At 44.7% G+C, this 21,442-nt stretch overlaps 1 protein-coding gene and 1 long non-coding RNA gene across 8 annotated transcripts in view; one reads left to right on the top strand and one right to left on the bottom strand.

The window, feature by feature from the left end:
• The window catches only part of LOC114888308, a 31,363-nt gene extending 11,183 nt beyond the window's left edge, over positions 1–20,180 (top strand). The window contains exons 3-6 of the long non-coding RNA XR_003791753.1: positions 1,167–1,430; positions 2,563–2,760; positions 14,995–16,135; positions 16,687–20,180. This is a non-coding gene — a long non-coding RNA (uncharacterized LOC114888308). The remainder of the gene's footprint in view (positions 1–1,166; positions 1,431–2,562; positions 2,761–14,994; positions 16,136–16,686) is intronic.
• STARD13 (StAR related lipid transfer domain containing 13) overlaps positions 1,460–21,442 on the bottom strand; it is a 223,431-nt gene continuing 203,448 nt past the window's right edge. For 5 of the 7 annotated variants that reach the window (XM_029210397.1, XM_029210399.1, XM_029210398.1 and 2 more), the window contains 7 exons: positions 14,987–15,185; positions 9,987–10,197; positions 9,278–9,392; positions 8,188–8,409; positions 7,198–7,415; positions 4,066–4,242; positions 2,755–3,336 (listed from right to left, as the gene is read on the bottom strand). In XM_029210397.1, coding sequence (XP_029066230.1) covers positions 3,219–3,336; positions 4,066–4,242; positions 7,198–7,415; positions 8,188–8,409; positions 9,278–9,392; positions 9,987–10,197; positions 14,987–15,185 — 1,260 coding nt within the window. In that variant the 3' untranslated portion in view covers positions 2,755–3,218. Of the gene's footprint in view, positions 3,337–4,065; positions 4,243–7,197; positions 7,416–8,187; positions 8,410–9,277; positions 9,393–9,732; positions 10,198–14,986; positions 15,186–21,442 lie in introns of those variants that run through there. The other 2 variants (XM_029210396.1, XM_029210402.1) reach the window with 2 other exon arrangements.

Below are 21,442 nucleotides of genomic sequence, written 5' to 3'. Positions count from 1 at the left end.
TTTATTTATTTATTTATTTATTTATTTATTTATTTATTTATTTATTTTTGGCTGTGTTGGATCTTCGTTTCTGTGCGAGGGCTTTCTCTAGTTGTGGCGAGCGAGGGCCACTCTTCATCGCGGTGTGCGGGCCTCTCACTATCACGGCCTCTCTTTGTTGCGGAGCACAGGCTCCAGATGCACAGGCTCAGTAGTTGTGGCTCATGAGCCTAGTTGCTCCGCGGCATGTGGGATCTTCCCAGACCAGGGCTCGAACCCATGTCCCCTGAACTGGCAGGCAGATTCTCAACCACTGCGCCACCAGGGAAGCCCCTGGAGTATTTTTGATCTGTGGTTGGTTGAATCCTTGGATGCAGAACCCACAGATATGGAGGGCTCACTGTACAAGGATGGAAAGCAAGAGGCTCAGAGTCAGATGTGGCTACTCTTCATGGTCCAGTGGTGCAGCCATAAGTCACGTCATCAAGTCTGTTTCTTGTGCACTCAGTGAAAATGGAATTGTAGCTTGAGTTCACTGAATCCTTCATAAAAATACTCTTAAAAGTGTTCTTAAAACTTCTAGATTTAAGAACAATGAAATGTAAAAGAAATCCCTACCCATCACCATAATGCCTTAGACGTAGGTTAAGGCACCCAGACTGTTAGTGAAGTTCTGTAGATAACAATCTAGACTTTTATATGAATCTTCATATTTGAGGGAGATTTGACTGTAGTACTGAGGCGTCAAACTCATGGCAAGCTTTTTAGAGAGAACTCTTCCTCAGGAAGCAGGTTTTCTACTTACAGGATGAAGCATGAAAATCAACATGTATTTTATAGAAAAAAAAAGGGTATATTTAACGTATATAAATTTCTTTGCCTTGGCAAGTATTTTACAATTGATGATTGATACCAACAGTTGAGGTAAAGATATACATGCAGTATAAATAGTATAAATATAATATTTAAAGGCAATATCATATTTTATTTCTATTGGCAAGATAACAATGAATAAAATACTGTAGTATTTGACAAGCTTGCTGCATCTTTCTCCTTTTTTTTTTTTTAAGAGGCACTGTGTTGTTAGGCAGCAGTGATGTGATTAGTATGTGCATAAAAATTAAGAAGTCAGGTAATTTGAAGAGAAGGGGAGTCAGAAATAAAACCATGTGTGCTTTTATTCTAAGTATCCTCTAGGTCCCAGCTTCTCAAGGTGTGGTCTTCGGGCTGGCAGTCTGGGCATCCCCGAAGCTGGTTCAAAATGCAGAAGCTCAGGTCCACCTCAGACTGCCTGAATCAGAGGCTTATTGTAACAATATCTGCGGGTAATCCGTGTGCTGCTAAGGCTGGAAAAGGCCTGCTCTAGGTGACACGACACCATTCATCCTTGTGTGCCTGTCATATTTCCTGAAAACATATGATCCCATCTCTGGAGTAGGATCAGCATTAAGGTAAATTAAAATTCACTAATGATCTTGTCTATGCATATTAAAGTAATCTGGCATATGTGGTTACAATTAAGATGTATGGAAGAAGTGAATTTGCTTTGCTCACAGGGCGTTGCCCAAATGGAAAATTATGGGTTTGCTGCCACCTTTTTCAGTAGGCAAGGAAACAAAAAATCCCTAGATCACAATTCAAACAGTATGATTTTACTGGTACCATACAAAACTCATATATAGCATTTTTATTTCTCTCAATAAAAGAATTGCACATTGCTGATAAAAGAAAACATTATATAAATGCATACAATATAAAAAGAAAGGAAAACACTCTTAATTTTTTTTTCTCCAGCATGAATTGCTAAGTTATGATACCAATCTCTCCCTGAAACCAAACACAATAAATTATCTTCCTCTCTAGCATTGTTGAATTACAATAAAAAACCAACTTAAATCCATTAGCAATTGGTTAAGGATAGTCCATTTGCTTAGTCTATACAATAATAAATAAGGTTGGGTCAAATGCATAGGTAGCTTGACTGACTAATGAAGAAACATGGAATTTAACAGACCTGTTTATATTTTCTAAAACTAATTGAAGAAGACAGTTTTGGTCTTAACATTAGTTTAAAAACCCTGTCTTTCAGATTGCAAAACTTTAATAAATTCTATCTTAAGAGCATCATATGTAGCAATAGTAGAATTCCCTGAAGCTGAAATGGTCCAGGACTCTTGAATGACCATCATCTCCCTTAATCTGGTGTCCAGAGTTAAATTCAGTGCAATACATTGGTAAGAAAATGCCAATTAACTGTGGACAAATAGGCCACTGGTCAACTAGAATGACGTTTAAGAACATTATGAAATGTAAGTAACGAAAACTCAACAGAACACAGAGGCTCCCTTTGGCTGTGACTCTGCAAAAGCTATTACACTCAGCTCTAATCAGCAGGGAAATACAGGCTCTCTTTCAGTCACTGGGCTGACTCCAGTGGTCCATAGGCGTCTAACATGCCACTGAAAGCTGTATCTGCTGGCCCCATGGCAAGCGGTAATCTAGCCTTAAATGCGGGAACGACTCCTCACCCACTTCTTTGCTTTAAAGAGGACTAAATATTGTTTTCCTTGCTTTATCCAACAGCCCACTCTCCGTGTCTGAATAACACAAACAAGCTGACAACATGTAAGATCCATTTAATGTGTTTTCCTTTGGTTGGCTAATCTTTGGTACGACATCAGGGCAGACTACGTATTTTCACACTTTGGCGTCAGCAGCAGATCCTGCTCAGCTTACAGGACGGCGGGGAGACAGCGCCCAGAACAACTTGGAAAGAACCAGGTGAGGAAGGGACTCACCGAGTCAGACTTGTTCCTTTTCAAAATTTGCAATTATATATAAAATTGATATTTTACATATATACAGCAGATAGAGATATACACACATATGTACATATGCTATACATACATTTATTTACAGTTAAGAATATGCTTCTTAGAAGCCTTTAAATAGCAAATTAGGCAATGCACAATGAATAATCCATTTAATTTTAAGTAACATAGATAAATGTTCTGATTTTTAAAAATATTATATTAGTAGGGATGTAGCCGTCTCCAGGAAGGCTAGGAAAGTTCTCAGAAATTCTTGCATCTTCAACATTCCGATTTCTCAGTGCTTCCATTTTTAAGCATTGTCAATCGCTTTCTCTCTCTCCCTTGCTTTCTCACGCGCACACTCTCTCCCACAAGTGTTTGCTTTCACTTCCTCTTCCCTGAGTTTGATGTCACACTGGGGAAAACTCAGATTTTAGTTTCTGGACCTTCAGCAATGAGGGGCTGAAAAGAGTTTCTAATCCTGGCAACTTCCGCTGCACACAGATGTCCAAAGCCTTTATTGTACCATTCTGGGGAATGACCTCTGCGGGGACAAAAATCAGAAAGGAAGTGGGAAATTCTTTTTCCAAATCACAACAATTTGTCATGGTCGATAGGGCTGTGCTTATGCCCTGAATGTCAGTCCACCTGCATTACACTCGGGGCTGCTGCGCCGAGGTTCTGAACACCTCGTTATGTCAACAGGGGCCTTGAAAATGCCTTTTTGGCCAAGTATTTGGTCTATCTATCTTTACAGTATTCACCAGGTGCTTTAAAATGATAGCGTCTCCTCAGGGTGATTCAGACTTAATTCTAGAATTTACTGAGAAAACCCAGCTTATATCCACCCAGACCAAGAACTCAGCATCATGAATGCCTTGAAGGGGTTGGATTTAAGTTAGTTCCCTCTCAAAGGAGGGCAACTGGAGGGAGCCGCAAAAGGGACAGGCTGAAAAGAAACACAAGAGGACTCGTATTTACTGAGCACCTACTACATCCCGGGCTCTAGTTCTGGTGTTTGCCCCATGCCCAAAGCACAGAAGTATAAGTGGGACAAAACGGAAAATAAAGATGAGCAGAGGACTTTCTCCTGAAAGTCAGAATTTTAGCGAGGGCAGAAAGAGGAAAAGCGAGGGGAAGGCACACATAATCTTCTAGAAAGCATGTTAACGGCAAGAGGAATAAAAGGACAGTGAAATAAGGGACCAGATGAGAAACGGCCCCAGCGGATGTGTGGCAAGCCTGTGCCTGCCGCCCCCAGGAGCCTGCTCACCTCAGGTCCACCCTGCAGATGTGGGTCAGCCTCGACTTGCCTGACCCACACGGCTCCATTAAGTACTGAGAGTCCATCACCACAGCCCGCACACCACCCATGAGCTGGGCTTCCTCGTGGTCCACGGAGAGGGACACCAGGGTGCACATTCCTTTGGGCAAATCAGTCTTCCAGGTCCTGCAGCAAAACAAACCCGCACGTCGGAATTAGGGCTGAGAGAGAAAGAAAACCCGGAGCACAGCGCTGAGGCTCACACTTATATTTTCTTGCTCAAATTCCAAGCCCAGTTACTTGGACTAAGCTAATGGTTTCCATAAGTGCATGTGAACTTTATGCCGTGCAGTTGAAAGCAAGGGTCTCAGCCCTCTGACCCAGAGGTCAGAAACGGTCTTGCAGCTTTCAGAGCTGCTTTCGGAATCCCAAACTGAGGCTGCAGAGGCTCCTGCACAATACTGAAGGGCTGGTCTCACCGTTTGGGAATTAGGACTCGCCCATTCAAGTCTTTCAGCAAACATCTACTGGGTGTGCCAAGCTCTGAGAAGCCACTGAAGACATAAAGGTCTACAGCCCAGGAGGAGAAACAGACCAAGAGAACCCTAAAGCACCACGGCAAGTGCAGTGATATGGCTGTGCAAAGAGCGCTCTGAGATCACGTACAGGGGATGGCTTCCTGGAGGAGGCGGTGCTCAACTCAAGTCTGAAAGGATGCTTAGCTTGAAGAAAACTAGGTACATGGCAGACTACTAATTGCCTTCAAGTCCCTGAGTGGCTCTTGAGCGGGAGAAGAAATAAATACAGTTGATTTGCCTCCAGAAAGCAGAGATATGAAGGTATGTTTTAATTCAGTGCAGACAAGAGCCGTCTCACAATGTGTACTCTTCAAAAATGGAATGGGCTATATGAGGGGTAGTGAGTTCACTGTTACTGGAGCTGTTCAAACATGGGGGGGTGTACCACTTGGGAAAAGGTTGTAGATGGAAGTCAGGAATCATGAGAGCATCTCTGTAGCAACCATTTCTACCGTAGGATGTAGGTTTCATTATTATAATCTTAGTTATTTATGTTACAAATCCTATCCCCTTGCTTAGTTATCTCATCTCTAACTTCGTTCTGGCCTGCCTCACCAGAAAGAGGAACTATTACCTAGAATTAGGGAATAAGCAAGCCCTACACAAATGCTTAGCAACTTCTCCATGGGTGTGACCATTTTCTTTTCATGCATAAGGCTGTGATTAATAACAAAGACTGAAAGTTGTACAGATTTGTGGGGATAAAATGGAAGAAGCTTCAGTGAGTATCACCGGAAGCTCCTGAGGAGCTAGAGAAAGGGATAAAGTAAGACATGAACATGGTAATCCCAAGAGGAGACCAGCCTCATGCGTGCTAGCCTAGACAGGGAGACGCTCTGAAAACAGGAAGTGCCTCAGCCCTGGACTCCTCTTCCATACCAGTCACTTTCTACCTCTTGTATCATAATCACAAGGAATTCCTGCTGCAGGAAACACATCAGGTTCATTATTAATCTTCTTGGGTGCCGAGTTCTTCTCCCTCAGCCTTGTGGTCCACCCACCTTCTTCTTCAAGTCTTGGATCAACTATCAACACAGTGAGACTCTGCTCTGACCACTATATTTGAAATTCCACCCCTTCCTATCCCCCTAAGATAAGTAATCCTATCCCCCTGCTTATTATTTATTGACTCTATTCCTATCCCCCTTGCTTATTATTTATTGCCTCTATCTCCCTAATAAAATATAAATCCCAAGAGAGCAGGGCTGCGGTCTGTTGTGCTCCCTGCATTATGTCCGGAGCCTCCAACAGTGCCTGGCACGAGGCAGTGATGGAATGATACATGAGACGTAGCAGGTGGGTGGCACTGCAGGATGAGTGGAAGGAGGATGGTTCCATGCACGGACTCCGGCCCTCAGCCTCCTGTAAGGGAGCGAAGAGGCAGGCTATGGCATGGCTCCATCCCCCCTGTGGCTGCCATCCTAGAACGATTTGATTTTCTGCTTGCAAGAGTGAAGGCATAAAGTTTAACTTCCACGAGGTGAGTCCCAATAACTGCAGTAATAAGCCACCCTTACAACGGCCCACATTCTCCACCAGGGTCCCAAGGTTGCTAAGATAAACACATATACTTAGGGAAAAAATGACCCTTAAAATTCAAGGTCCTAAGGACCAATTCCAAAGGCATAAATAGCCCATGTGAAAAGTAACCTTTAGTTTGCCATCAAGACTAGTTTAATAAACTATTTAAATTACACATTTGGGAATTTCACTAGTGATTCTTTTTATACTGCTAATATATGAGAAGAGACAGTATTCACCATCAGTTATCAATAAAAAAAAAAGGATGTATTGATTTAATTATATTTTATGTGGGTTTGTTAGAATCCTCAGTCCCTCTTCTTTCTGATTCAGTACTGACTCACCAGCCCATGTACACAGCTCTACTGTGCAACTTCCTCTTGTTGGTTGAGCATCCCCCTCCAAACCCAGAGAGCAGGGGTCCAGAACTCAACCCAAAAATCTATTAGAGGTAATATTTCGACAGTAGACACCAGCCTTGCAAGCCCTGTCAGGCCCTGAAACCTTTCTGGACATCCAAGTGTCTCAGCACGGTTGGACCTTCAGGGCTCTGTCAAGGTTTCCATGCCTGGTAATGAGTTATGAGCAGCTGAAGTTATACAGAGGAATTTTGAAGTTTCACACACTCCAGATTGAGAGTCACACCACTGAAGAGTTGCTTTCCCAGGGGGAGAAAGGCAAAATCAGGAGAAAAGCTAGCCAGGTTCAATCTGCATAATTTAGCAGAAAGTACAACTGGACAAACAGCAGTTATTTTGGGGGACTCTGGTCTGAGGAAATGAACAATATTTATGGCTTAATAAACTGTATGCTCCATAATGAAAGGGGCCATAAGAGAACCCAGCAGAGCTGTGAACTGGGTGAAAGAAGCAGGAAGTCGGGCATAAACACAGCAAAGTCAGATTTCACTGAGAGAAATGAGGGCCGGCTGAGTGTTAACAGTGGAGGCTGAACTTAGGTGGGAGACCTCTGAAATGCCTAAATCTGCAGCTCTTACCTGGCTTTTGGAGCAGAGCATCTTAAATCCCGGAGGCAGGCTTACCTGAGAACCAGGAAGTCTCTGGAAGGGTGAGGCGCCATGCTGTTCTGCACGTACTGATAGATTTCTGTTTGCTTGTCCAGGGTTTCCACCACCTTCCACTGCACGAAATCCTCATCCCACAGGTGGCGCTCCCTCAGCACGCGATTCAAAACCACCGAGGGGGGCGCTTCCACCTCCACAGAAGCCTTCCACAGCTTCAGCGGATGCCTGTCTCCCACCTTGGGAAAGATACCAGCACATGCTGAAGAGGTTGCTGGTTCCAACACAACCTACCATCCTTCACTGGGTGTTCAAAAAACATCACTGAGTATGTAACTTGAAAGAGTGACTCCGAATACCTCAGGTTTAGAATTTTTAAATGTTTATCCTTAAGCTGAAAAGAAGAATACTGATAATAAAAATGATAACCACCAACACACAGTGCTCCCTGTGTACCAGGCGTTGTTCTGATTTTAAAACAGCCCTCCTCTGACAGTGGTCCTACTATCATGTCCATTATGCAAATAAGAAAACGGAAGCACAGAGAGGCGAGTGACTCGCCCAACATCACACAGCTACGGGACAGAGCCAGGCCTGGGCTCCAGCAGTCTGGCTCCACAGTCTGCAGTCTGATTATGTGCAAACAGACTCTAGAGTGGGTGGTTGACTGATTCGTGTGTGGTGAAGCCCTGGGAACAGAGTAGCCATTTTAAAAGCAAAACAGGGCTTCCTGGGTGGCGCAGTGATTGAGAGTCCGCCTGCAGATGCAGGGGACGCGGGTTCGTGCCCCGATCCGGGAGGATCCCGCATGCCCCAGAGCGGCTGGGCCCTTGGGCCATGGCTGCTGGGCCTGTGCGTCCGGAGCCTGTGCTCCGCAATGGGAAACGCCACAACAGTGAGAGGCCCGCATATCGCCAAAAAAAAAAAAAAAAAAAAAAAAAGGCAAAACAAATCCCTGGTTGTAAGACTTGGCTCTTTGGGGGTAATTTTTTCCAAGACCTGAGAGATTACCTTTTTGAAAGCAAGTTCTGTGTTGTCTGTGTTGGAACACGTGACCCATCCTTTGAACTTTTCCTTGGCTTCCTTCTGGAGGCCCTGGATGAGATGCTCCAGGTACGTGTGGAAAGTGGCCCCGCTCTCCTCCAGCTGGGCCCCCAGGTCTTCCAGAGTTGGGGGATGGATCTCAGCCTCCATATATGAGTTATGAGACTGGGCCACCATCTCAAGCGGGACCTGAACCGATGGATGCACAGAAGAGTGACGCACTGAGCTACAGAAATGCTGAGACTGACAGAGAAAACAAAGTAGCATCGCCAAAGACCACGGTACAGGCAATGGGCTGAGTGCCGTGGGGCAAGAGATATTTGTCTAAGATCAGTGAAGGGGGCGGGGGCGGGCTTCCTCAAGTCAGGAAACCCAAATCTGTTTGAGGCTATATTTATTATTCAAAACACCACCATGACTTCCCATTCATTCTTTCCGTTTTCCTTTGATTTTACTTATTATACATTTTTATTCAATTTGGCAAAACTTGTGCTCAGGAAACTTAAAGTGCACAGACTTAAGGGGAACGTCAAGCATGACTTAGAGGTGGCTTTACCTTTGTGGCACACTTTTCCCTTTTGCAAATGACAACTTTGCCCCAACAGGTATGCCGGAAGTCTAGTTCACTTAATCCTTTAGCGTATCTGTGGCTGTATTCATAAGCTGTTACTGATCCTGAGTTCACAGCGATTGTTCAGTATCTCACACACACACACACACACACACACACACACACACAATCTAATCAAGTCCCGAGGTTACATCAAATATACCGTACTTGGCTGGCTGGCCTGGGACCTGGCACCTGAAGTTGATGCAACTGTTCATAAAATCCATCATCATGGTAAACCCAAGTGTCTTTAACTGTCAAAGCCTCAACTATTCAATATATAAGCTCACTCCTCACATTTCTAGGAGGCAAAGACCAGACCTATCGAGTGTACCATTGTCATAAAATCAGGAGAAAACAGAAATAAGCCATAAATGCAGCAACCATTCCAAGCGTCTTATCGAGTTCCAAGAGCTATAAGGAAGGCAGTTGGAGCCTTTCACTTACCTCAAAAAGTCTGTCGCATTCCATGATCATGTGGGCCAGCCCCTGAGCTGCGGCCAGATTCTCACTGAGGTCCTTTTGATCTGGCTTCCCGGAGGCATATTTCTTCTGGATGACTCTGTAATTGAGGGGGAGAGTCTTCAGCGGATCCCAAACCCAAGAGCTTTTCACAGTACACAGCTCATCCCTTTGTCATGTCTTCATGCCTAGATGTCACCCAGATCCCATACTTTCCCATTTCCAAATAGAAACAGTGACTACACATCTTAGATATCCTGAGTCAGGCTAAGAGTTTGACAGTTCATAATGGAAAACCTTGGAATAATACACGGGCAGGAATAACTGTTGGGGGAGAAATTAATCTATTTTTCCCAAGTTTGAAACTACTTCACTGCAAGCTGCCCGTGCTTGGGCCTTAAATCTAGCCTTTTAAAATTGAAGATTGTAAAATACTACTTTGTGTCCTTTTTCCCTCCTTCCCACTAACACACGCAAAACAAAACAAAACTCCAGGCTTTCGGGATCACAGAGGACACTGTGCTACTTTGACAATTCCCTGATGCTGAGCCACATGAATTATGTTCCTGCAAACATTTTCTGATTATGAATGAAGTGCTGACAAATCCCCAACTTGCAATACAGCAGGAGTTTTTTTAAGTAGCCATGGGGAATACCTGGCTTGGGATTAGCGTTCTTGCTGAGGAAAACCCACCTGGGGGAGCTTTCCTTCTTCAGTAAATTCAGATGGAAGAGGGAGGGGGCCAGACACACAGCCAGGTTCATGGGCGTCATCTGATTCTCCTCCACCGCATGGACCACGTCGTTGAGGAAGCACAGCAGCGTCTGCAACACCTCCCTGCTCTCATCGGCCAGCAGCAGGACGGCCGCCTGCACTGCCTGCAGCTGCTGCTCTTTGGGGACGTCTGCAGAAAAAGCGGTGCCGGGAGTTAGAGGAACAGCCGCGGAAGGAGCCAGCGGGACGGGGAGCGAGCGCTACCTTCCTAAGAACACACTCGGGGTCACTGTCAGCATCAGCAGTGACATGACAACGGCTAAGGGCGTGGAGCTGCCCCAGGTGGTGAGAAGCTTGACGAGCTGCCGTCGGAACCCCCCAGTCTCACTCCAGAACCCATAGTCTTCACAACGAGGCTGGACATGCAAAGGAACACCGTGCGCTGGCTTTTCATACTCTTGGAGCAATCCGCCTCCTCACCTACCTGTTTCAAACCTCTTGCCCCCCCCCCCCCCCCCCCCCCCCTCCAGCTCGTGAAGCATCCCCCAGGACGCCCAGGGCTTGGGGGAGAGGAACCAGGCCCCCCCTTCTCGGGCCCATTCCCCGTCTGGGCGGTGACAGGGGTGATGGGCACTGGTCAGCAGGCTTGAAAGGGAATCGGCCTGAACAGTATGAGGTAACTAAAAGGAAAAGGTATAGAAAAATGGGTGCTCCGTGCTGTATTCTGCTGCCCCCTGGCTGTGTTTGTTAATGATCTGTGAGGCCTGACTCGCCACCCTTATTCCTCTCACTCTGAAAGACACCGTCAGGAGCTCACGTGGGCTAACATGGTTGTCTTTCCTACAATACCAGGTTCTAGAGCGGGTCTCTGCAGCAGGTGTCTGTGCTCCAAAGGGGGGTGGGAAGAAACTGTTGGGATTTCCAGTGGTGTTTGTTTTCTCTCATGCTTTGAAAATACTGATGGGATGTGTCTTGTGATAGGCACAGTATATTATAGTATATCACAATATATTTATATTATTGAAAATACGTAAGTATACATGCTCAGATAGCTCCTACTGGCAGGGGTGCCTGATAAAAAAAATGTGGAGCCTGCTGCTCCGGGGGGGGGGGGGGCGCGGCTGTGGCGTGCCTTCTGCCCAGGTCCTGCCCCTCTCCATCATCGGCCCTCCCAGGGCGGGGCACACTGCAGGCCCCAGTCACCCGGCAAATGTGAGTCTCTGGAAGAGCCTGACCATGGGTTGGACATTCTGGAACCCACCCCCACCCCCACCACGTCCACTGTGAACTGGCACAAGACAGACCTGGGTTTGATAGAGGAGAGCCATTCTGTTCACATTATACAGAAACCTTTTTCCTTTTTCTTGCTTGTGCTGAAGCAGAAGCAGATACTCCTAATGACCTCGGGCTTGTCACTGAAGTGTTATAAATTCAGCTGGAGCCCTTGAACTGCCTTTAAATAAGCTGCTTTAGGTAAGATGTCCAGTGCATGCATTGTTTAGCTTTAGGTTGCCAACCTTCTCTTCTGTGCCAAAATTTTTGAAGAGTCATCTGTCGTGGCTACAGGTTGTCCCAGCTTCCTTCTACTCTCCCTCAGAAACTATCTTCTGTCATTTTCTACTAAAGGTGCCTGCAAAGGTCAACTACCAATCCCTAAATTCAGCATTCGTATCGGATCCTATCCTCTTTGACTTCTTTTGTGGCACAGAAACTCCTGTGGTTCCTGCCTCTTTCCTGGCTCTCAGAAGACTGTTCTAGATCTGGATTTCTAGGTGCTGATAACTGGCGTCCACACAGATGGCCAGCAGCACTTCAGACTGCACGTCCAGGCTCCTCCCTGCCCCAGATCAGCTCCCCTCCCCCTTTTCCTTTCTGAATGCTCTTTAAAACTATAGGGTCGTCTTTGATCCGTGCCTCCTCCTCTCTCCTGTAGACCGTGGGCTTCACATGTGTTCATTATCCATCCAACACTCTAATTAATCATCTGATGAAAGTCCAAGAAGTAACAGAGCTACAGTTGGACCTGCTCTGGAGAACAGAGGAGGAACTGTCCCTCTCTTCTCCACAGCCCTTTGGAAACTTTGACTCCAGAGTCTATCCCTAGAACATCTTTATTTCTAGTCTTGCTGCTGGAGGTCCCCACAGGTAACCCAGAGCCTCAATTAATGTGATGGCTCCCTAACCCTCCATTCTCGTCCTGTCCAGTACCTCTCGTTCACCACTTCCAGATTCATGGGTCAAATAAGCAGTTCCAATGGACATGCACCCTGTGGCACAAGCCTGGCTGCCTATGAAATACCTACTCTCTCCTTCTTTCTCTGTAAGAAAACCCACATTCTGTTCAGGTCTGGGCTGTAATGTGCTCAGGGAAGTTGGGCCCCTCCCTCAAAATCACGGGATAACCATGTTGGCCTAGACCAAAAATGGTAATGCCATTCCTCTTCCCAGTGATTGATTTAGGGGAGAAAAGTGTAAAATTTCTGGTCTATGGGACCAAGATAAATGCTAGGTAGGCATTTCTGTAAATTTATCTCCCTGATAAAAAGAGACATATGGGGCTTCCCTGGTGGCGCAGTGGTTGAGAGTCCACCTGCCGATGCAGGGGACACGGGTTCGTGCCCCGGTCCGGGAGGATCCCACATGCCGCGGAGCGGCTGGGCCCGTGAGCCATGGCCACTGAGCCTGCGCGTCCGGAGCCTGTGCTCCACAACGGGAGAGACCACAACAGTGAGAGGCCCGCGTACCGCCAAAAAAAAAAAAGAGACATATGCCCAAGGAGAACCCTTCTGCCTGCCTCTTGCCTTTGGATGTGATTTTGGGAAGACATGATAAAGATGAGTGGTGGCCGTCATATTGTGACCTTAAGGGGATGACAAGAGACGCTGACCTCAGCCATGGTGTCACTGGATTAACCAACTCTGGAATTATTAAAGTCCAGATTTCTTGTTGTGTGCGATTATATAATGTCTTTATTATTTAAACCAGTTTGTTGGATTTTGGGTTCTGTGTTTACAGCTGAGAGCACCGTAACTGGTAGCTCCCTCAACACCACCCAAGGGGTCCCCGCAGTGATTAATGAATCAAATATGAACTCTTTGCTCTAATATTCAGTGCCCTTCCTGGGTACAGCCCCAGTCTAATTTTTGGAGTCATTTGATGCTGCACTGGACAGTTACCCTTCCTTGCCAGCCAGACAGAAATCCTGTAATCTCCTGACACATGAGCTATTTACTTCACTCAGCATGTGTTCCTCACGTGTCTCAACCTTCAGTTGTCACTTCTCTACCAAGTCCTTGTTCTTCATCTCAACCCCCTTGGGTGCTCTTTGTAACCTTATCATGGGATTTCTCCAGTCGTGCTGTTTTGCAGTTATTTATGTACATGCCTTGTCTCCCTCAACTGTAAGATGCTTAAGAGCAGAGTTCAGTCTTACCCGTCCATGTGCTCTGCAGTGCTCAGCATGGTGCCCTGAACATAAGCAGAACTCAGAAAATGTTTGCTCAGCTAAAATAAGCCCTGCTTTGACCTGTTTTATTTTGCTTGTGAGTCTCACAAAGGGCTAAAAGCATTTATCTCTTGGAAATAATCTGACTTTAACCTTAGACTAGTGTCAACCATAACCTGAGAACTGATTAAATGTAAAGACTCATATATGCTACATCCAAACCGTAAGGGAGGTTTAACTGAAAAATGCAGCTCAACCTCTTACAGCAGAAACATCATGAATTCCCTGTATTTAGCCTCCAGCAACATGTATCACTAGTTTAACTTAACCTATTCACTCTGACAAAATAATATTTATTTAGTGGGTCACCACTTTATCCTGTTTTTACAAGTGGTACTTGTTATAATCCTTTTCGAATTTGCAATATTATAAACTCCTGAAACACATTTAGTACAGAATTCTCAACAGCAAGAATCTTTTTTCGAGTTGGATCAATTCCATGTCAAGGTCCACTTCATGTATATGTTGCTAAAAACTCAAAAGTCCACAGGCCAAGTGTTTTTTTCCTAAAGAATTGAGGCTTGGACCATTAAATACTTACAGTTAACTGTTGAACAACACGGTTTGACCTGTATGGGTTCACTTAACAGGCACATTTTTTTTTTTTTTCAATAAATACACAGTCAGCTCTCCCTATACTTGGGTCCTGAATTTGCAGACTCAATGAACTGTGAATCCTGTACTATGTTTATGATCGTGGTTGTCTGAATCCTCGGATGCCCAACTGAGGATATGGAAAACCGACTATGGGACTTTAGCATCCTCGGTGGGTCCCGGAAGGAATCCCACAAGGTTACTGAGGGACAACTGTATAACCATAACAGTGCAGCTAGAAAAGAGCCACGTGTTCATTTCTAATACCATCCCCTACTTTGCAACTATCTTTAGCAGGATATGTTGTTAAATCAATACTTGCTTTTTTCAATGATTAATTATAGGGGTTTTGCTGAGAATTATCAACTTCACATCACTTAAAAAGTTCTAAGTGAAAATATAAATTAGTTGAATTAAGCTTAAGCCTTGATTTGGCTTGCTTACTTTTCAACAATTAAAATACATTGCATTAAAACACATTTCCTTTTATTTCTAGTCATTTTAACACATTTGGATTTCATATATCCCAAGGAAATGCTTTCTTTTTAAAAACACCTATATATAAAATAAATTCTATTGTTACCTTTTCATTTTAAATTTATTAAAAGTACATTGAAAGTTAGTTTTTATATCCTACATAAAACCCTATGGAGCAGGAAGATTTTGATGTCAAAAACGTATTTTCAAATGCATAAAATATAGCCTGGAGATTTCCATATTGAAGTGTGAACAAAGTTTACTTCCGGAGAGGAAGGTAGAATTGTAACTTTTATATACTTCTTCATGCATTACTTGTACAATTAAAATTCAATCTATAGAATTTTGTTTTTTAGGTGGATGAATGCATTTGAGAACACTGATCTACCTTGTTCCCACTTACACTGATAGATGTGGAGGAAGGTCTCGCTGAGCTTGTTGGTGAAAAGAGGCTCAGGAAGGTCCCGGAAGAACTGCTTCACCATATCCGCCACGTCGTAAGCGGATTGGTCCTCGTAGCTGACGTTCTCAGGAAAGCTCTCGTTCATTTGACGTAAGGCATGGATTCGAGACTTCACGCCTGATTTTCGAAAAAGACCCACCTGAAACAAGCCACAGTGACGTGTTAGTGAGGCCGCCTTTACCCCAGACGTTTTCTTCCTACTGCAAGCACGCTGACGGAGATGAGAAGGCAACAGGACCAGGACTCGATGACTTGGAATTGCATCCAAACTAGTATATTGTAAATTACTAACTTAGCTACTTCGGGCAGTAGCTGAACACTGACTTCCTCTCCCATGAAATGAAAATAAGAATAATAGCCCACCTTACAGGGCTCCTGAGAAAATATACGTGATTGTGCTTTGTGACTTGTCAAGTCTTACAACATGGTAGACGTTATTTTTTTATTCATTTATTTAACAAGTAATGATTAAACACCCCCTATATATCAGGCATACTTATATCTACTAAGAGTCATTAGTGAGCAGGTCAGACAAAATTCCCTACCTTCTGGTGTGTATACTTTAGTGGGGGTTTTGAGAAACTTCTGTCAATGGAAGGTTTGGTGGATCCCAGATAGGTAACCATATCCAATGCCCCTTTGAGGGAGAGGTTTATAGGGAATATGCTCATGAAACAAAATATCGTTAAGCACATATTTTGATTGATGGGTCTTATATGCTTTTCTTCTTCAGAATCCTTGTAACATACGCTTCTCATATGATGCACTTACTACTCTACCTGGTTAGTTAGTATGTGTAGAAGCTATGGCTGTAGTGAGAATGATTCCTAAGTGGCTTTTCTTCAGTCTTCAAGACACTGTATTATGCCTTTTTCATCCTTAGGGCTTAGACGACTCCTCTGCTTGATAAATGAAGGGAGCAATAAGGCACCGTGGGGATAACGCCCCTAACAGGAACGAGCCGGGGGAGCAAAGCCCGATGAGGATGGAGGTTCCTGCAGTGGTTTCCAAGTTATGCTGTAGGCTCTCCCCAAGTGGACCTGCCGTCACCCCAAAAGAACTGAGCTTCTCTGGGAGCCCAGGCTTATGGTGAATTCGTATGTCTACTATTTTTAAATGCCTATAGGGCACTGAGTTTCTCAAAACTGGTTCTTCAACCCTCAGTCTCCACTCTTTTCACTCCCCAAGTGCTCACTGGTTGGCCCACTTCCACATTCCCAGTGGTCAGAGAGGTGGGCAGCGGCCTTGAGTCAGCGCTGCTCTCCCTCCTTATTCCTGGAGAGACACGCCAGGTTGTCTCACTGGCTGCTCTGTGTGCCAGGCCGGCCTCGACCCAAGCTCAGGGGTCTGAAGAGAGCTCTCTTGGTTGCTGCTATAAACAGAGAGCAGCGCCAATTCTTTTAAACTGCGTAACAGCAAGGGAAGAATTCCAAGCAATTAGAGAATACTCAGGTTTTTGTATACGTCAGCTGAATGGATCGCAGGGGCAATTATACACCGCTACTTTTTGTGGCAATAAAGACAGAATTCTTAGTAATACTTCTTGGCGTTCCAAGGCTTACCACCCTAATTTCACAGAACAGGATATTAAGGCATAGTGTCACTTAAAATATTAATTGCTTTCTTTTTTATTCTTAAAGTTTGGAATGTCTAGAAAATGCAAAACATTGCCAAGAAGAATCTAAAGAGCATTTCTCTTCCTCTGGCAACTACTCCAAGTTTCATCAAAGGGCATGAGAAGAAAGCACGTCCTGTCAAAAGAAAAGTTCAAGATGTCAAATGAGTGATTATCGAAGTGAGATCCAGCCTTGATGTGTTTACATCTCAACTCTTCGGATTCTGGAAGGAGGCCCGGGACCTTGCCTCAGGGCTGTGCTGCGCGGGAGTTCTCAGAAGCCAAGTGCCCCAGAGGTGAATTCCTCAGTGTGACTCACAGTTATCCTCCTGTGCGTTGGTATTATTCCATTTGAGAATTCCTGTTATTATTATGTTTTAATGGTAGAGAAATATTGATCGGATTCTATAAAAAGAATAAAGCAGACAAGTGTTTGTGAGGACATCGCAGAACGAGATTCCTCTTTTGTCCTCTGTGTCTTGCTGGCTTTGATTTTGGGTGCACAGTGACGTGCAGGCACACACACATCCCAGTGATGTTTTCTTTGTATTGTTTTGTTTCCAAGTTTCTTTCTAGTTTCAGCAAATATTGTGATTTTAATTATTTTAGACATGTCTGGAGCTCTCCAGCTGCGGGCTCTGAGCTGCTTGTTCTGACTTAGATCTCACAGGATGTCCAGAGGGTTGTCAGGTATTTATTTGTTCTGCCTCAATTTCTGACAATAACCTTCCCGTCCCACCCTTATCATCCAAGGGACGTGGGAAATATCTGTGGGTTCTGGGGATTTTTGTTGGAAGCACCAAAGGAAAGTTTTTTTCCTAAGCCTAATAAAGTAAAGGTGGTCTGAAATCAGACTCCAGATGTTGGAGTGGAGGATGGCGGAAGGGAAAGATGGTAAGGGCGCCTGTCTTCAAAGATGTCACTGAGCTAATGTAAGAACTAATCCTGGAACTGTCCTGCTTCCTGCCTTCTTGTCATGTGACCGTGGGAATTTTCTATAGTTTAAGCCATTTGGGGGCAGGGCTTCTGGTCCCTGGAGTGAAAAACTCCCTGGGCGTGGTAAATAGAAGCTTCCTCTAGTGATGTAGAGGTCCTGGAACCAGAGAGAAAAGCTTCTCCTACCCATCATCATAGAGCAACCAGGGGTGTTGGTCCATGGAGTTGGCAACCATCATTTCTTCTTCTGCAAAAAGCTTTCAGAGCAGTGATAAAATAGGCATTTTTGGCTAATTTTTTTTTTTTTCTAAGTAAAAAGTGGAGGACCAAAGAAACCACTTTAAAATGGGTTTCTTCTAAGGGCACCCTTGTCATCATAGCCAATGGGAGGCAACTCCGGACCCTTCAGCTTCATTATGAGGAGGACCCAAGATGTGTGAAATGTCTTTCATTTGCTTCCGTGTCTGTCACTGGCGGGCGGGTGACCTGGGTAGACACACGGGGACCCACACTTGGTTTAACGTTCTGCGGTCACCGTTTTGAAATTCTTCATAATTTATATGCACTTTCATTTTGCACAAGGCTCCACAAATTACACAGCAGGGCCTGCTCTCATGTACCTCGAAAGCACGGCTCTAAGACTCTCTTAAAAGGTAAGAATAGAGGTCAGCAATGCGAAATCCAGTTTTTAAGCTTTTCTCTTGCACATAATCTCTCATTTTAAAGATAAAAGGATGAACAATGAGTGTTGCTCTGATCTAGTTTTACTTTCCTCTCTCTTTAGTCTTCCACCCAAAAACTCAGCTATGAGAAAGCAAGGACTCAAAGTATAATTTAAACAGATAGGCGCTGGAACATCACTCATCTTACCGGAGGTAGGCAGCAGGGAGGGTGATGAACAGGCGGCAGGTCGAGGACACTTGTACTGAGTATGAAGTGTCTTCCCAGCATAATTGGGCTTTTAAAACTTACTGCTCCATTAGAAGGAGAGCCTGGGCATGAGTGCTGCATTAGAACTCAAATTTCATCTAAATAATATTAAATCTCCTACTTGGCGTCCTGTTTATGCTAATCCTTGCAGCACTTAATGATGTTTGTCAGGACTTGCATTTCCTCTTCTTTAGGGATGTGCTCCGCTAATGAAGAAAAGTTGCTTTTATTGAGAGAGAGAGAGAGGTTCCTAAGAACAGTATGTGGTGGGTTCTTATTTGGAGCACTGCGGGTTTAGCCACTCTCTGCTGTGACTTCATATTCATCAGGGGCTGGGTATAACCTATCCTTCTGTGCAGTTGATGTAGGGCAGCAATAAAGCTCAGCCAACAAAGCCCGCTCGTCTCACAAACTGCTGTGTCTGAATACAAATGGTTCAGAACCGAAGGCTAAACTCCCTATTTCATCTCCAGCCAGCTGCCAGGGCAAAAATGGATACACTGTGTTTCCTCATGTGGAAGCTGTTCTGCACTTGGGGGTGCAGGAGGTGGAACGGTGGTCTTGTTTCAGGACCCTGTAGGGCTGTCTTCAGCTGTTTGCGATGAATGTTTGAGAAAAATGTGTAGCATGAGGGAGAGAAGCTGAGCTTACTGCAGGAAGCCTCCCTCCCCGGGATGAGGAGCTGAGCCTTGGGACAGTCTTGCATGGTAGTTCGAGGGGACCATGTAGAGGCAGGCAGGCAGCAGAGAAGCCAGTTAAGGGGGGTTTAGAGGAAGAGTATTCTGAGACCCTCTAGTCTTGCACGGCCGGGGGGCTGAGATCTCAAGAGCCTGTGTAGACCTGAGTCTTCCCTTCAGAGGAGGGTGCCGTTGGCGAAGGAAGGACCCTCATCTCGTGTGTGTCCACTCCTTCCTTGTGACCCTTGTCCCTCCTCTTTCTTTTCTGACTCATTGGCTTTTATTTGCTCGAGTTTGCTCTTAAATCTCTAGAACAGTCTTCCTCCTGAGCCTGGTTTTCTTCGATTCTTATTATGTTTCTCTAGTTTCCCCTTGTCCCTTCCTATGACCACCTTCCTTCTTCACAGGGACCAGAGGGGGGCTCTGTGTGCTGCCCACACTGTGTGCTGATGAAGGGGAGGGACATACAAGGTGGGGGCCCTGCTGGCGTTGTGTACCCCGTAAGGGGAGGAACTGGATTCCACGCAAGTCCCTTTGACATCTTGAGGATTTTTTCTTTTGACGGATACAAGAGAAGGGTTGCCTTGTTCATTGCGGTTACCTTTAGAATCAGTATTTATGCCTCTGAAATGTCTTTTTTCTTATAAAGCTTTGCCAGCATACTGTTTTTCAGTGTGGCGTTCTTCCAGATTTACAAAAAAAAATAGTTATAGGCCTGAAATGGAGGCTGGGAGTAAGCCAGTGAGTAGAGATTGAGGGGGTTTTGGTGCCACTGTCCTTCTCTCTGTTCATATGACTTTGTCTTCAAACAGGACACTGGGCCCAGTAACAGTAGTGATGCCGGTGATACTCATTATTCAGAATCTGCAGGGGGCGGGATTGGTTTCCATTCTACATAAAGACTATGCGGTGAGTAGAGTGGTGGTATTACAATGCATTTATACCCAATCTTGTTCGAGAAAGAATTCAAGGTGACTTACAGTGATCTAAAAAGTACAGTAAGATGCAATTAAAGATAATAGATGAGAGGACTAGAGCAAAAGGAAAATAAAGATAGAAAAGGTTAGCAGGAAGTAGGAATGAGGTTCACACACAAAATTCATGCCCCCAAATTATATATATTTACTACAGGCAGAACATGCATTTGGCTTCAATAATTCTAGCAGCCAGTGTAGAGAGGAAAACATATCCAGCTGAATGAGTCTGGTGTACCTAATATAAATACAGACCAGTTATCTAAAAACAACAATCTTTTCAGGTGCTGGGGCCAGAGAAAAAAATTCTTTCATTCTTACAGAAAAGACACCACATGATATAATGATCAAATTCATCAACACAATCCTGAGAGTGAATTCATCAATGAGTTGTTTCGGGCCACTTCTCAGAGTGTCCCTCAATGCTAGAGATGGCATCACCCCAAAGTCCACTGGGACAAGCAATTCTAACAGGTGGTAGCAAAGTGCACTTGTTAAAAACTTGGACTCTGCAGATAGATCTTCAAGCAAGTGTTGGCTCCACCATTGCCTCCTAGGGGCTAACCCTGCCCAGGGTGGATATGGGATTAAATGAGGCAATGCTTGCAGGATACTTAATATGATCCCTGAAACATGCTGGGCACGCAAGAAAGGTTACTATTATTGAATGAATGGCACAGATGGCCTGCATTTACTTTAAGCATTCCTGAACAAACACTGTTTTCTCTGAATAGAGCTTTTGCTCATAAGCATCAGCTAGCTGGCTATCCATTAGAATGTTTGGAATAGAATATTTTCTATGCTTGGTAAAAGGCAGAGCCGAACACTCTAAGGGAACCGGCCAAGAGGGGAGATGAGTCTTACACACCCTTAGGAAAACTGAGAAGCTTGGAAAAACATGTGTCTGAATAACCGGCTACCCTCCACAAAATACAATCTTGGGTCTGCACTAATCAACCAGTAAAAGTACAACTGAAGCCACGACGTCCTGTGCCAAAGGGCGTGGCTGCAGTACTCTCAGGGCTGCAAAAGACAGTGATCAGAGTGGGCATTTCCAAGTGTTCACTTGAGCCCACCTCCCCAAAAAGTTTCCTCAGTAAGATACCCACAGACCCTCTACCTTTGATTAAGGTGTGCTTTTGATAAAAACTCTAAAATGAAAAAAAAAAAACCCCAAATCTAACGCTTAACAAACCAGATTCAATGGATTGCTCTATTGGGATGTTATTCACAAGTCAGTTAATATTGGGGCATCTGCCAAAGA

Source organism: Monodon monoceros, unplaced genomic scaffold (genome assembly GCF_005190385.1).
Source record: "Monodon monoceros isolate NGI ecotype Baffin Bay Population unplaced genomic scaffold, NGI_Narwhal_1 Super_Scaffold_8, whole genome shotgun sequence".
Taxonomy (NCBI): Eukaryota; Metazoa; Chordata; class Mammalia; order Artiodactyla; family Monodontidae; genus Monodon; species Monodon monoceros.
Note: the sequence above shows the minus strand (reverse complement) of the source record. Positions and strands in the feature narration are given on the sequence as shown.